This window comes from Gobio gobio (assembly GCF_949357685.1).
Source record: "Gobio gobio genome assembly, chromosome: 7".
Taxonomy (NCBI): Eukaryota; Metazoa; Chordata; class Actinopteri; order Cypriniformes; family Gobionidae; genus Gobio; species Gobio gobio.
In genome coordinates, this window is record NC_137103.1 from 19,350,881 (window position 1) to 19,367,971 (window position 17,091).

General features: G+C 34.7%; 1 protein-coding gene across 2 annotated transcripts; it reads left to right on the plus strand.

Moving 5' to 3' along the window:
• Nucleotides 1-2,060: 2,060 nt before the first annotated feature.
• scel (sciellin) lies at nt 2,061-16,769 on the plus strand. Of its 2 annotated transcripts, XM_079820965.1 has the most exons (35): nt 2,061-2,201; nt 3,972-4,019; nt 4,318-4,435; nt 4,610-4,672; nt 4,766-4,852; nt 5,678-5,713; nt 6,011-6,055; nt 6,146-6,208; nt 6,957-7,037; nt 7,334-7,387; nt 7,502-7,531; nt 7,622-7,693; nt 7,784-7,855; nt 8,018-8,071; nt 8,876-8,905; nt 9,019-9,081; nt 9,212-9,265; nt 9,920-9,949; nt 10,063-10,125; nt 10,257-10,310; nt 11,278-11,307; nt 11,420-11,482; nt 11,613-11,666; nt 13,613-13,642; nt 13,759-13,821; nt 13,950-14,003; nt 14,590-14,619; nt 14,709-14,777; nt 14,868-14,939; nt 15,121-15,177; nt 15,263-15,325; nt 15,413-15,481; nt 15,957-16,065; nt 16,239-16,341; nt 16,430-16,769. In XM_079820965.1, the coding sequence occupies exons 2-35, from the start codon at nt 3,980-3,982 to the stop codon at nt 16,444-16,446; spliced, it is 1,992 nt and encodes a 663-aa protein (XP_079677091.1). In that variant the 5' UTR covers nt 2,061-2,201; nt 3,972-3,979; the 3' UTR covers nt 16,447-16,769. The 2 variants fall into 2 exon arrangements, with proteins under 2 accessions (XP_079677091.1, XP_079677092.1); XM_079820966.1 differs by lacking the exon at nt 8,018-8,071.
• Nucleotides 16,770-17,091: the final 322 nt, after the last annotated feature.

Below are 17,091 nucleotides of genomic sequence, written 5' to 3' on the forward strand. Positions count from 1 at the left end.
CCAAGGACAGACACAGAGCACGTGTGACAGCTTTATAGCTAATTTTAATTAAGTAAATAAAGCAAGTAGCAAACATATTTTTCCCCCAATGTATCTATCCTCTATTAAAACAATGTTTCCTTAAATAAATACAATCAATGTATTAGCACTCCTCCAAACCTTCTATGTGCAAATATTAGTATTTGCATAGCCTAAAAAAAGGTTTTGTGTAACATAAGAAGCAGACTTCAGAAGTTTTTTGTATTGTCTTTGGCATATTACACACGTTAAAACTATTGAGTACGGGTGTGGCGAACATTAATCACAGTGTCACACCCAACAGACGTTCTCTTCATATTTGTTGTCAGACATACTGTAGCTTAGACTACTTTACGCAGAAAGAGAGCTTCACCAACCCATAATAAAGCATAAACCTTACCACCCACATTCTTCAGCAACAACACAACTATTAATTTAGAACCAGCCAACCAACCAGACCAACCAACCAAACAACCTTTCAGTGAAGAGTTCTTAAAATAATCTTCTTTTTTTTTTCTAAGTTTGAAGAACTTTTTAATAATCGGAAGAACCTTTGTCCATAAAGAACATTTTGTGCAATGGAAAGGTTCCAGAAAAGGGCTATAGAGCCTATGTAAAATTCAGAAACCATTGTTATTAGCGACACCGGTGGCCGTTAAGTGAAGTGCAGCCAGCAACTTTGCTCGTGTTCGGCTTCCACTCGTGCCGCGCGTTTTCCTCTCAATAACAAAACGCCACAAAAATGACAGCGGTGAGAAAACAGCAGTTAAAGTGATCACCCAAAAATTAAAATGACCCCATAATTTACTCAACCTGCCTGAAGCCATCCTAGGTGTAGCCTATATGACATTCTTCTTTCAGACGAATACAATCGGAGTTATTTAAAAAAATGTCCTGGCTCTTCCAAGCTTTATAATGGCAGTGAATATCAGCCCAAAATTTGAAGCCCAAAAAAGTACATCCATCCATTATAAAAGTAGTCCACACGGCTCCGGGGGTTAATAAAGGCCTTCTGTAGCGAATCGATGTAAGAAAAATATCCATATTTAACACTTTATAAAGTAAAATATCTAGCTAGCTTCCGGCGAACCGCCTTCCATATTCAACTTACGAAAAAACATGTAACTGGCACGGCGATGTGTAAGCGTTTTGAACTGCGAGGCGTTACACTTTCTTTGTCAGCTGAATATGGAAGGCGGTCCACCAAAAGCTAGATATTTTACTTTATAAATATGGATATTTTTCTTACACAAACCCATCGATTCACTTATTGTTATTAACCCCCTGGAGCTGTGCGGATTACTTTTATAATGGTTGGATGCACTTTTTTGGGCTTAAAATTTTGGGCTGCCATTCACTGCATAAAGCTTGGATTAGCCAGTACATTTGTTTTATATAACTCAGATTGTATTCGTCTGAAAGAAGTCATATACACAGAGGATGGCTTCAGGGTGAGTAAATTTTGGGATAATTTTCATTTCTGGGTGAACTATCTCTTTAAGATCCCATCAATTCACTGGCATCATGTTGACAGATGAGGTAATTCAAATTACACTATTATGATACAGTTTGATTATAAAGTATATATTTAGAATTAATCCATTTTCTTTGCATGACACATTGACATTACAGTACAGAATGGCTCTTTTGGCACTACCCTTCACATTGAACAGAAGTGAGGCTCTCGGGAGCGAGCGTGAACTTCACTTCACTTCACATCCTTTTTGATTTTCACATCTGCTAACTATTAGTAATTGCTGTTAAAATATGTCAAGTAATAAACATTCAGAATGGCAGACTTTTGAACTTTTAAACCTTGAGAACAACACCCTGAACAGTTTTCCCCCTGTCTTATCTTGACATCTCTTTGAAGGTTGTTATGGCGGCTTTCACATAGTTTCTTAAGACAAACAATTGGCTCCTTATGTTCAAAATGACATTCATTAGTGCCTTTTTATCATTCTCAGCTGAGTGAAAGACCTGATAAAGACACACCCCTACTGTAAACCACATTGACATTGCTGTGCTCACAGTTCAGGTTCAGTTGCTCTTGTGTCATATGAAGCCACACCTTTCACTGGTCCTTCCCTACCCAGGTCAAATATGTAAGAGGGGCAGAGAAGTAAACTGTATATTATTCTCATCAGAACTCTTATCACATCCTGCGCACCTGAAATACCAAGGTACACACTATATGTATTTCTCTTGATTCTATTCTAATTATATGTCAGTCATTTTCATGGTTAATATTTGTATTCTTTTTATTTCTAAAATCAAATGGTTTTTAGGTTAACATAGTGTGATCTTACTAAAATATGTTAATTCAAAAGGATTCTCTTGTCATATGGATTTATTGGCTGTGGTTAATGTGTAAAGTTAATTAAATGTTGTGTTGAGCATTTCATACAGCAGTTATGCAGGTAACATTATAAAAACTGTGTACAATGTCAAGGTGAGATTGAAAAACATGACATTGTCTCTGACTATTGCGGTTCTCGGCTCAAATTATAAGAAAAATCTACACAGAATTCTAGTAGTTTTGGAAATATATTTTTGTCAGTGAATTGCAATTCCGGCAAAGATTTTGCGGTTGTTTTTGTTTGTTTGTTTTTTAAATTGTGGGGTTGATGAATAATGTGTCTATGGACATGTGTCTATGGATATATATATATATATATAGTACCTGTCAAAAGTTTGGAAACATTCAAATGTTTTAATGTTTTTTGTAAAGTCTCTTATATGCTCACCAAGACTGCATTTATTTAAACAAAAATGCAGTAAAAACAGCAAAATATTATTATGAATAAAAATAACTTCTCTATTTAAATATATCTTAAAATGTACCTTAAACCTAAAACTGAATTTTCAGCATCATTTTCATTGTATTAATATTTGTTTTAATCTTACCACAAATGTTTGAATGTATCATTGTTTCCACTTAATTTTAATTTGCAAAAATAGTTTTCAACATTGACAATAACAATATTAAGAAATGTTTCGGGATGATTTCTGAAGGATCATGTGACAATGAAGACTGGAGTAATGATGCTGAAAATTCAACTTTGCCATCAAAGGGAGAAATTACATATTAAGATATATTCAAATAGAAAACAGTTATTTTAATTTGTAATAATATTGCACAATATTACTGTTTTTACTGTATTTTTTATTAAATAAATGCAGCCTTGGTGAGCATAAGAGAACTTCTTTCAAAAATATATATTTTTTTAAATGTCCAAACTATTGACAGGCACTTTGTGTGTGTTTGTGTGTGTGTGTGTGTGTGTGTGTGTGTGTGTGTGTGTGTGTGTGTGTGTGTGTGTGTGTGTGTGTGTGTGTGTGTGTGTGTGTGTGTGTGCGTGTGCGTGTGCGTGTGCGTGTGCGTGTGCGTGTGTGTGTATACTGTATATAGTAAAATGCGTAGCCTCCAAAAGGAGGTTTAGGATGTCAATGAGTAAAAAGTATTTAATGTCAGCTACCCAAATAGGAAAAGCAGCTAATAAAAGTTTATTTGTCATTGACTTTTCACCCACTTTTTACAATAACCTTTGCTACATGAAATCCACCGAAACCTCTCACCTGATGAACTAGTGCATCTGACGTTTCTTTTCAATCATGAAAATGTTGCTATGGATTCAGTGGCAGGTGTTTGCTATGGATTCAGTGGCAGGTGTTTGAAGGGTGTGTCTTTACAGGGATCAGGACAGACTAGTTTTGGGTGTATCTAGGAAGGTATGAAGTTAAAGGACAGTACCACATCAACACTAGGAATGGAATGTGCTAACCGTAAATTGTGAAATTATGCATTTTATGCACATGATGCTGCATTGACATGCTCATAATGTCTCGTGGGCTGGCACCGTCTTGTGGATAGTAGCCTACTTAGTATGACATGCAGAAGTAACTATACTGTATCCACTGCAAACGTAACGTGTTTCATTTCCTTCTTACAGCGTAAACCATGTCTTTCACTGGAAAATCATACAGTAAAGTCCAAACAGGTGAGATGCATTAAAATAACATTGTTCGGTAACATATTATTTACTTCGATGTGTTTAGACATTCACTTTAGACATTCTACTGACTATAAGTAACTTTGCAACTACGTCAACTTATTCTACTAACCTAACAGTCTACTACACTCTGATACTCGAGAGTTAGTTTACATGTAGTTGCAAAGTTACTTATAGTTATTAGAATGTCAAAAGTGGATCATCAAAGTAAAGTGTAACCCATCATATGTACAGTACATCCATAATCAAGTCATTTTATTTACCTAATACTTTTTATTGAAAACAGGTACGACTGCAAGCACTAGAACCACTAAACTAGTTGATGACAGCAAAAAGAAAGCATCCCTGCTGAAGGACAATAGCTGGATCAAGGCAAATGTGAACGAGGACAAGCAACAAGTCGAGTGAGTTTGAACACATGCATCAATTGACAGCAAACTAGATAGATACAAGTTGTTTAACATCTCGCCTCTGTAATATGGTTGTAAACCTTTCAGATGCTTTTTGTCTATGGGATTTATGTGTCTGACAGACTAAACAGCTGACAAGATGAATTTGTGTTTCCCATTTCCCAACAGAAATGACCCGAACTTTGGCAAAACCGTTCTGAGCCGTTACAAGTCCAACGAAAACCTTGTCAGGTAGTTAATCTCGTCTTAACACTTCTGTGTGTATATCCCACAAGTTGCCATAAAAATGAATATGGATATGAAATCCTTCTTTTTTACACAAAGCCCTCAAGATAAAACCATCAAAACCGAGAGCAAAACCTCCACCGTCATCACTTCACCAACTACCTCTGTCCAAGCTCTCTCTAAAAGGTAATGCACCGCTGAAGACACACATTACCAAGTTTACAAATGTGCATTAGAATTACACAGTGCATAACAATACTCACCCTTGGAAGCCCAAAAACTGGTAAATCACAATTTTGGTAAATCACAATTTTTCATAATTATGACAAAAAGTCATATGACTTAAAGGGAGAGTTCACCCAAAAATGAGTATGAGTTTCTTTGTTCTGTTGAACACAAAAGAAGAAATTTTGAAAATAATTATTTTGAAAGAATGTCGGTAACCAAACAGTTGACGGTAGCCATTGACTTCTATAGTAGGAAAAAAAATACTATGGAAGTCAATGGGGCCCATCAACTGTCTGGTTCCCAACATCCTTCAAAATTTCTTCTTTTGTGTTCAACTGAACAAAGAAACTCAAACAGGTTTGGAATAACATGAGGGTGAGTAAATGATGAAATAATTATCAAGTTGAAATCATGACATAAAAAGTCGACATTATGATACAAAAAGTCAGTTATGACAAATAATCAAAATTATGAGATAAAAAAGCTATAGTTAGTAATAGACAAAAAGTCTATACTATATATAGCTATAGTAATAAGTCATAATGACAAAATATCTAACTAATATTTATGACTTTTTGATTTTTTATAACTTTATTACTAGCTCTCATGATTTCTACTTTTATGAATTAATATCACATAATTTTCACACACACAAAAAAAAACTTTTGTCATAATTATGATTTACTAAAGCATTTGTTTCTTATGTGGAAGAAATTATGCTTTGGAAAAAGTTTATGTGATAAAATGACATAAATGACATCATCTTTTGTTTTCAATATGTAGATTTGGTGGCAGCCAGGACAAGCTGAATGAAACCAGGTAAAATATACGCAATCTTTTCTAGCACTGCAAAATCACAACTTCTAACTGTTAGTGTTTAAAGCTGTCTCAGTACTTAATTTAGAAAGTGTATTATACAACACAATAATACTATACAGTACAATAATGCTTAATCTCTTGAAGAACCTTGACTTACATTACAATATGATTAGTCACCCATGTTTGCTGTATTTAAAACCTGTCTGCATGAAAGTGAGAGTGTCTGAGTGACACCAAAAATGTTGGGAATTTAAAACATTTTAAGCGCTCAATTATCTTTCCAACCCAACCCTACAGAACCATAGGAACTAAAACAACTGTAAGAACGCAGCCCAGGACAAGGTAATGCCTCTAAAGCCTCTGAGACACACCTGGTTAAATGACTGATTGAATCTTACAAAGATCTTACAAAACTGATGATTATTCTTTCAGCACTTCATCAACAATAATCAAAGATGGTTCGAAGATAACCGAGACAACTGTGACCACTACCAAGTAAGATACTGATCATAATGGCAGATCTGTCATAACTATTTCACACTAAATTAATCTCTACTTGCAGTCACAGGGCATGTTATGAATGACAATGGGCCCTATCATACACCTAGCGCAATGCGATGCCAGGCACGACGCAAGTGTTTTTTGCTAGTTTCAATGCACTGGCGCCCATCTGTACACCCATGGGCGTGCTGGTCTGAAAACGAGGTGTGTTCAGGTGCATTGTTGGTGCGTTGCTTTTTTGAGGCAACTGAAAACCATTGCCATTGTCATTGACCAACAAAAACCTGGTCTAAAGTCAATAACGCAGTATTTTTTTTATGTTATTTAAAGGGCGCGTTAGTATTATGGGCCTTTAGTAATGAGCACAAACATTTTTAAATAAAAAAAATAAAAGGATTCCTCTCTGGAGAAGCATTCAGTCTTTCATCTCACAAATTCCACCATGTAAATAGCGAATCCGCCATGGTGAAAGCAGAACTGGCTTTTAAAGGGAATGGGAGATGAGACTCTGATTGGTTTATTGCACATTTTGGCCAAAACAACCCCATGACTCATTAATAGACTATGTACAACCCTTTTGGACCATGCGTCTTTTTTACGTCGTTAAACTAGCAAAAGTGGATTCGGACACGCCCTAAGTGCACCTGCGGCATGCGCTTCAGACAATGCGCTCAGATCATTAAAATAGGGCCCATTGTCAGTTCATACAGAAGTTTGAACTGTGCTCTCTTCTTGTCCTCAGGCAGGATGTGGTGAAAGCATCTACCAAGTCTGAAACGATCACTGATAAAGACCTGGCAGATATAAAGACCAAGAGTTCTAGGTAAATCAGGCTCAATTTCACAATGATTTTTGTGATAATGATTTTTAATATTTGAGCCATGCTTAAAAATTCATTTCTTTGCATTATATAACATAATATTAAAGCAAGTTTGATATATTCAAATTCATGCTTTGGTAGTAAGTTATAAAATAATAACAGATATACGGTTAAATATTAAGATAAATTAGTCTATGTTATATAATTCAAAGAAATTCATATCCAGTTAAGTGTGCAAAAGTATCCTAATATTTCCCATGGTCTCTGTATATCTCACTACATGTTATGTGTCTCTAAAGTGGCTACAAGACTGAGGTTATTACTGTGAAGTCATCAAAGGACAATGCTGATGGGTGAGTTTTATAGATTATATACTAAATACAATCATATATGTCAATTAATCTTAGCTTTTTTTACTTAATTTTTGGTATGTATTAAAATTAAATCTATAATACTTTTTTATCTAGACCAACTTCACCTCTCAAGACCACCTCAAGGTACAGTAACCACAGCCTTGCTTACAGATTGCTGACTAACCTTAAAATAATGAGGCTGCTCTATTAACAACTTATTAATTTCAATTCTAGCATCAAAACCTACACCAAGGAGGATGTTTCACCAGCTAAAACAACATCTTATTCTGTCCGATCCACAAAGAGGTGAGAACCTGAAAGATAATTTCAAGTACACACCTGTAAATGCTTTTCACTCACTGTAAGACGTTAACATCACTGAATGCTTTTCCAAAGCACTGAGGATCAACTGTTTGATACTCTCATACCAACATCAGTCAAGTCAGCATACACAAAATCTGATGGCAGGTATGTTCCATTTACATATTTATAAACTTTAACAACATTCTATTCATTTAATTGTAATCAGAATATCAACCTCAACATGCCAAAAGATTCTGTAGTCCCACAATTGATAGTAAAAATCTAGTGTTTATTGCAGAAAATAATGCACTTGTTATGTCTCTAAAGTGACTACAAGACTGAGGTGGTTACTGTGAAGTCATCAAAGAACATCAGTGATGTGTGCGTGTCATAATATCAGTGCTATTCAACTGATGGGTCACAACCCATGATAGATAGTGGGAGGGAAACATCCTAAATACAATTAGTCAAATGCAACCGTTCAACTTCAACCCTTGTGAAAAAGAAGTGTGCTTAATTGTATTCAATGCGCACTTCGATTCTTAAAAGTACATTTAAAAATGTACTTGCAAATAATATAATATTAATTAAATAAAAGGCCACTTAATTTACGACTGTTTCTTAGCTAAACATTAAACTCTAACGTCTACTGTACGTTGTAATCAAACTTTGTGTCAAAATAGTGTAAATGTTTTACTTTAAAGTACATTTTAAATTATGTTTTAATAATATTTTGTCATTCTTTATAGACGTACACTTATTTCACATACTTATTAGACATACTAAAGCACATGTACTTGTACTTGATTATAATTTTAACTGTATGTTATCTCTTTGTATACTAAAAAGCACTTCTTGTTCACAAGGTCAAGCATAAATAAAATTGCAAACACTTTTCCCATACAGTATATTGTTGTTTACATTTAGAAACCAAAATGGTAAAATCTTTAGCTTATGTAACATTAATAACGTTTCATATTGTTGGGCCTATACAGTTCATATTAATAATAATGAATTAAAGTGTTTGATTTTAAGGACTTTTTGTGTACTGTTGAACAGTAACCTATTTTGATGTCATGTGTGTATATTCTGGTATGATCTCATAATTCCATTACTGTCTTTTCTGTGTGTTTGTTTTTTAATTTAATTTGTATATTAACTGAACCTATAATTCATTTTGTCTAGACCAACTTCACCTCTCAAGACCACCACAAGGTACAGTAACCAAAGTATTGCTAACTAACCAGAAAAAAATATGGATCACGATTGCTTACTAATCTGGAAAAATGCGGCTTCTCTCTTAACCTTTTTAACATTTTCATTCACAGCATTAAATCCTACACCAAGGAGGATGTTTTACCAGCTAAAACAACATCATACTCCACAAAGAGGTGAGAACTTGAAAGCTTGTTCACATCACAATTGTTATATTTATAGCAAAATAATAACGCAGTAAAATTAAACAAACTTTAATGTAGAGATTGAAATGTTGCTCATTGTACATGTTATGTGTCTCTAAAGTGACTACAAGACTGAGGTGGTTACTGTGAAGTCATCAACGGACATCATTGATGCGTGAGTGTCAGAGATCAGAGCTTCTCAACAAATGTCTTGCATGTCTGTTCTGATGGGTCGCTAACAACAATACTAAATGCAAATAATAAAATGCAGCTAAACATATAATCATGCATAGAATAGCAAGATAAATAGGCTTATCAAATTCCAAAAGAAAGGAGAAAAGCTTCCAATATCTTTTGTCAACATTCTCAATTTTCCTACAAATGTCTATGTATCCCTTGTGAAAAAAGAGCAATGTTTATGGAAATAATATACTTTATAAATTTGTACTTAGTGTGAACTGTTTTCAGACACACAATTGCATCTTAATCTTGCAATTTAATGATAGTGCATTGTACTTCATTTATATTAAATGAAAGTACAGTTGTTTTTTAAATATACCTTTCAAGATTTGGAGTACAAGTGCACATTCAATACATTAATTCACACTTCTTTTTTCACAAGGGTCATTTTACAATTTTTTGCACATTGTTTGGCCTATACAGTTTATGATAAAAGTAATAAACATCAGTGTTTGACTTTAAGGATATTCTGTCCTAAACCACTGTAGTAGAATGTAAAATTTAACCAACTCAATACAATCTCTTAATTCAGTCGCTGTTGTGTTTGTGTGTGTTTATTTAACTGAAATCTATAATTATTTTTATCTAGACCAACTTCACCTCTGAAGACCACAACAAGGTACAGTAACCACACCATTGCTGACTAACCAGAAAAAAACATGGTTCAAGATTGCTGACTAATCTGGAAAAATGTGGCTTCTCTCTTAAGCATTTTAACATTTTCATTCACAGCATTAAAACCTACACCAAGGAGGATGTTTTACCAGCTAAAACTACATCATACTCCACAAAGAGGTGAGAACTTGAAAGCTTGTTCACATCACAATTGTTATATTTATAGCAAAAATAATAACGCAGTAAAATTAAACAAACTTTAATGTAGAGATTGAAATGTTGCTCATTGTACATGTTATGTGTCTCTAAAGTGACTACAAGACTGAGGTGGTTACTGTGAAGTCATCAACGGACATCATTGATGTGTGAGTGTCAGAGATCAGAGCTTCTCAACAAATGTCTTGCATGTCTGTTCTGATGGGTCGCTAACAACAGCACTGTAAAAAAAAAATTAATGTCTCCAATTGAACATTTTCAAGTGACCGATCACATCTAAATTTTTCTGTCGGCCAAATTGAATTTCTGTGAATTGATGCAATTTAATTCACAGAAATTCAATTTGGCCAACTAAAAAATTTAGATGTGATCAGTCACTAGAACATTTTCAATTGGAGAACTGATTTTTTTTTTACAGTGAGAGAAAAACAATACTAAATGCAAATGATAAAATGCAGCTAACCATATAATCACGCATAGATAGAATAGCAAAATAAATAGGACTTGAGTACATCTTACGTTATTTCAAATATAATTAAATATTATTTTTGTAAGTACACATTTGTAATGATGAAGTACATTTCAAATATAGTAACTTTAAATGTAATATCAAATAAAACACTATAGTTAAAATAATAATCAAGTACTTTAGATGAGCTTTAGTATGTTAGTCAACACATCAAAATAAGTGTACTTTAAACCATAACACGATTATTAAAACATAATGATTTAAAATGGACTTTAAAGTAAAAAATTTTCATTTGACATTATTACAGAGTGCAACTTTCTAAAGTGCACTTAAGTGTGTTAAGAAACAGTCATGAAAGTATCGGTACATCTAAGTGGTGTTTTATTTAATTGATTTTATATTATCTGAAATTGGAAAATATAATTCAAGTTTTTAAGTAAAGACAGTACAAGTACACAGTTAATACAACAATTTACACTTCTTTTTCACAAGGGTAATGTTACAATTTTTACATATGGTTCTCCTATACAGTTTGTGGTAAAAGTAATTAACTTCAGTGTTTGACTTTAATGATATTCTATCCTAAACACTTTTGTTGTGTTTTGTTTATGTATTAAAATTAAATCCATAATACTTTTTTTACCTAGATCAACTTCACCTGTCAAGAGCACCACAAGGTACAGTAATCACAGTATTGCTGACTAACCAGAAAAAATATGGATCGCGATTGCTTACTAATCTGGAAAAATGTGGCTTCTCTCTTAACCTTTTTAACATTTTCATTCACAGCATTAAATCCTACACCAAGGAGGATGTTTCACCAGCTAAAACAACATCATACTCCACAAAGAGGTGAGAACTTAAAGCTTGTTCACATCACAATTGTTATATTTATAGCAAAAATAATAATGCAGTAAAATGAAACAAACTTTAATTTAGAGATTGAAGTGTTTCTCATTGTACATGTTATGTGTCTCTAAAGTGACTACAAGACTGAGGTGGTGACTGTGAAGTCATCAAAGGACATCATTGATGTGTGAGTGTCAGAGATCAGGGCTTCTCAACTGATGGGTCACGACCCACAGATTTCTTGCCACGTCTATTCTGATGGGTCACTGACAACAGAGAAAAAACAACACAAAATGCAAATAATAAAATGCAGCTAAACATATAATCACGCATAGATAGAATAGCAAAATAAATAGGCTTATTCTTATCAACTTTTAAAGAGGAGGAAAAAAGCTTTCTATATTTTTTGGTCAAATTTCAAAATGTTCCTACAAATGTCTATGTACGCCTTGTGAGATACGCCTTATGGAAATACGCCTTATGGAAATAATATACTTTAAAAATACACTATATTGCCAAAAGTATTGGGATACCCTTCCAAATCATTGAATTCAGGTGTTCCAATCACTTCCATGGCCATAGGTGTATAAAATCAAGCACCTAGGCATGCAGACTGCTTCTACAAACATTTGTGAAAGAATGGGTCGCTCTCAGGAGCTCAGTGAACTCAAGCGTGGTACCGTGATAGGTTGCCACCTGTGCAATAAGTCCATTCTTGAAATGTCCTCACTACTAAATATTCCACGCTCAACTGTTAGTGGTATTATAACAAAGTAGAAGCATTTGGGAACAACAGCAACTCAGCCACGAAGTGGTAGGCCACATCAAATTAAAGAGCGGGGTCAGCGCATGCTGAGGCGCACAATGCACAGAAGTCGCCAACTTTCTGCAGAATCAATGGCTACAGACCTCCAAACTTCGTGTGGCCTTCAGATTAGCTCAAGAACAGTGCGTAGAGAGATTCATGGAATGGGTTTCCATGGCTGAGGCTTACATCAATGCGAAGTGTCGGAAGCGGTGGTGTAAAGCACGCTGCCACTGGACTCTAGTGACAAATCACGCTTCTCTGTCTGTCAATCTGATGGACGAGTTTGGGTTTGGCGGTTGCCAGGAGAACGGTACTTGCCTGACTGCATTGTGCCAAGTGTAAAGTTTGGTGGAGGGGTGGGGGGTTATGGTATGGGGTTGTTTTTCAGGGGTTTGCTTGGCCCCTTAGTTCTAGTGAAAGGAACTCTTAATGTTTCAGCAAACCAAGACATTTTGGACAATTTCGTGCTCCCAACTTTATGGGAATAATTTGGGATGGCCCCTTCCTGTTCCAACATGACTGCGCACCAGTGCACAAAGCAAAGTCCATAAAGACATGGATGAGCGAGTTTGGTGTGGAGGAACTTGACTGGCCTGCACAGAGTCCTGACCTCAACCTGATAGAACACCTTTGGGATGAATTAGAGCGGAGACTGCGAGCCGAGCCAGGCCTTCTCGTCCAACATCAGTGCCTGACCTCACAAATGCGCTTCTAAAAGAATGGTCAAAAATTCCCATAAACACACTCCTAAACCTTGTGGAAAGCCTTGCCTGAAGAGTTAGAGAAGAAAAAGCTGTTGTAGCTGCAAAGGGTGGGCCAACTCCATATTAAACCCTAAGGATTAAGAAGGGGATGTCATTAAAGTCCATGTGCATGTAAAGCAGGAGACCCAAAACTTTTGGCAATATAGTGTATATACTTAAGTGTGAACTGTTTTCAGACACTTGATTGTATCTTGATTGCAATTTAATGATAATGCATTGTACTTAATTTATATTAAATGAAAGTACAGGTTTTTTTTTTTAAATATACTTTTCAAGATTTGAAGTACACATGAAGTGCTAATTCAATACAATAATTCCCACTTCTTTTTCACAAGGGTAATTTTAAAATGTTTTGCATATTGTTTGGCCTATACAGTTTATGGTAAAAGTAATAAACTTAAGTGTTTGACTTTAAGGATATTCTGTCCTAAATAACTGTAGTATAATGTAACATTTAACCAACTCAATACAATCTCTTAATTCAGTTGCTGTTGTGTTTGTGTTGTTTTTGTGTGTGTTTATTTAACTGAAACCTATTATTTTTTAATTATTTTTATCTAGACCAACTTCACCTATCAAGACCACAACAAGGTACAGTAACCACACCATTGCTGACTAACCAGAAAAAAAAACATGGTTCAAGATCGCTGACTAATCTCGGGAAAATGTGGCTTCTCTCTTAACCTTTTTAACATTTTCATTCACAGCATTAAATCCTACACCAAGGAGGATGTTTCACCAGCTAAAACAACATCATACTCCACAAAGAGGTGAGAACTTAAAGCTTGTTCACATCACAATTGTTAGATTTATAGCTAAAAATAATGCAGTAAAATGAAACAATCTTTAATTTAGAGATTGAAATGTTGCTCATTGCACATGTTATGTGTCTCTAAAGTGACTACAAGACTGAGGTGGTTACTGTGAAGTCATCACCAGACATCATTGATGTGTGAGTGTCAGAGAGCAGGGCTTCTCAACTTCTTACTATTAGAAACAATCTCTTAAGGGATAGTTCACCCAAAAATAACAATTCTGTCATCAATTACTCACCCTCAAGTTGTTCCAAACCTGTATGAGTTTCTTTCTTCTCTTGAACACAAAAGAAGATATTTTGAAGAATGTTGGCAACCAGACGTTGATGTAGCCTTTTTTTTCCTACTATGGAAGTCAATGGCTGCCGTCAACTGTCACTACCAACATTCTTCAAAATATCTTCTTTTGTGTTCAACAGAAGAAAGAAACTCATACAGGTTTGGAACATCATGAGGGTGTGAAAGTAATGACACAATTTTCATTTTTGGATGAACTATCCCTTTAAGTAATATGACTTTTTGTCATAATTTCAATTTAGCATCTCATAATTTCAACTTTTTAGCTCATAATTATATGTCAAATTTGAACAATTTGAGGGTGAGTAGGTGATGACAGAATTTTCATTTTTGGGTGAAGTATTTTTTTAAATCAGCTGCTGTTGTTATTTATTTGCTATGTTTTGCGTGCGAATTAAACTGAAACCTATCATTCTTTTTATCTAGACCAACTTCACCTCTCAAGACCACCACAAGGTACAGTAACCACAGCCTTGCTTACAGATTGCTGACTAACCTGAAATAATGAGGCTGCTCTATTAACCTTTTATTCATTTGAACTCTAGCATCAAAACCTACACCACAGAGGATGTTTCACCAGCTAAAACATCTTATTCTCTCCGATCCACAAAGAGGTGAGAACCTGAAAGACAATTCCAAGTACACACCTGTAAATGCTTTTCACTCACTGTAAGACGTTAACATCACTGAATGCTTTTCCACAGCACTGAGGATCAACTGTTTGATACTCTCATACCAACGTCAATCAAGTCAAGCTACACAAAACATGACAGCAGGTATGTGGCATTTGCATATAAGGTGTAAACCCATTTTTGGCGAGTTTGACATTTGCCCTTTAAGTAGTTTAACCAGTCTTACGACTGCCATGGATGCTAAAAGCACAAAAGCAGGTGCTCATTCGTATTTAGACTCTTAGAGAGCTTTACTCTCAGTCATGGATTTTTATCGTTCCTACAGTAAGGAGGATGTATCGGTCTCCAGAACCACCAGAACTGTGTATTCATCAAATGACAGGTAGGATGGTGTTTCTTATTCAAGCGTCTTTGCCTTATACATTATTTATTGTTTATTACACTTCTCTATCTTTTTAAATGCATAGAAATGAGTGGAGCTCCCAAGTCACAAGTCCTTCTTACCGCAGAACATCATACACAGAGAGCAGGTTCGGCATCCACAGATTAAACATTACAAGAATTACTGATTAAATTTGACTTGGTTTGTAGGCTTAGTCATGTAATTTTGTCCACAGGCCCAGTGATTACCTGTCTGACTCCCTCACATCAAAAACCACTACAACTGTGTACGCATCACCCGAAAGGTATGGAACCAGAACTGAATTATGCCAGAGTTTGATGCCGTGATGCGCTGTGCACATATGAAATGCTTTTCACTTAATTGTTAGCGCTAATCTTCTGTCACAATATACAGTTATTCATGAACGATCTGGTGGTACTTCTTTTAGCCACTATGCTCCAAATATTTGGAATTCTCTACCTAATGAAGTGAAAGAGGCTCCAAGCATTCATATTTTTAAAAGGCATATATTTTTAATGTTGCTTATAAGAATTATAATATGGTGTGAAGGTTTCATCATTGATATTGAGGTGACATTGTACTGCCAATTTCTTTACATTACATTTTGAACCTTCCTGTTGTTGAATCTTTTTATATGCTGACTTTGTGTGAATTTGTATACCTATTATTAGTTTTTATGCTTGTGAAGCACTTTGAGTTGCATTTAATGTATGAAAAGTGCTATACAAATACATTTGTATTATTATTATTAATTGCAGGACAGTGAGCGCAAAGGATATTTGCACAACCTGCCAAAAAAACATGTACACAGATGAAAAGATTATCCTGGATGACATGAATATTAACTGTCATGCACGTTGTTTCAAGGTTCGTTTTTTTAACACTTGATAATTACCTTCATCAAGTATATTAAAATATCAATATTTATGAAAACTATATTGTTACTTATCAAATTATTTAATTCAAGAATTTATAAATAATTGTTTTTTTTATTATAATTCAAGATTAAAAAGTTTTATTGTTATTTTTACTTTTATTAGTGTGGGGTGTGTAATTCATCTCTGGGACACCTGAAAGCCGGTGACAGCTTATGGGTCTACCGTCATGCAATTTACTGTGAGAGTTGCTTTGGTGTCACTAGGGGTAAGACACACTCTGCCATATTTTTTTCAGTTATCTGAAACATACAATCAATACGCTTGGTAAATAAACAAAAATGTTTGTTTTACAGGCAAATGGATCAGCTGAGACTGCATGTACCATTCATGAAGTGAAGAGATGGCAAATGTACCAGCCTATACCAAAACTTTCCCATGGCTCTGATTTGGACTTGGGTCATTTGAAGTGCATAAAATAGTTTTTGGGGGTGGACTTCTGTGATTAGACTTTGGGGCATTTATTAATTGCATTGATTGCTATACTTCCCTGATGATGTGACAAGCCTATCATCTAATTACTAGAATAAGAAGAATATTTTGCTCAAATATAATAATATATATTTTGCTTTGTTTTACTTTTTTGTGACTATTGTTATGTTATTAAAGAATTATAAGCTCTGATGTTAAGAAACCATCTGTTATTTCTCTTACATTTTTTCATTTAATTGTTTTTATTGTTCAGATCTGGTTGAGCATCATTCCAGAGAATAGTTATGCAGTAACTTTCACTGCTGTAGCTATAATGAAATATGCTTGTGCTGAAAGTATTTAAACAAGTATTTCTATTAAAGAGTCGACTTTCAGAAATATGCTCTTATAAAGATCAGACACTTCAACTAGCTCATGACAGGATTTATAAGAGAACAGAAACAAAGAGCTAAACTTAGCCATTGCTCAGCGAAATACTGGGAGAGTCTGCTTACATTAGAGGGCCAACTTGAAGTTCATTTTTGAT

Coding starts and splice junctions, on each gene's coding strand:
- scel (XM_079820965.1), top strand. CDS start 3,980: ATGTCTTTCACTGGAAAATCATACAGTAAAGTCCAAACAG. Junction 6,209..6,956: donor ACAACTGTGACCACTACCAA/GTAAGATACTGA, acceptor TCTTGTCCTCAG/GCAGGATGTGGTGAAAGCAT. Junction 8,072..8,875: donor TCAAAGAACATCAGTGATGT/GTGCGTGTCATA, acceptor CATTTTGTCTAG/ACCAACTTCACCTCTCAAGA.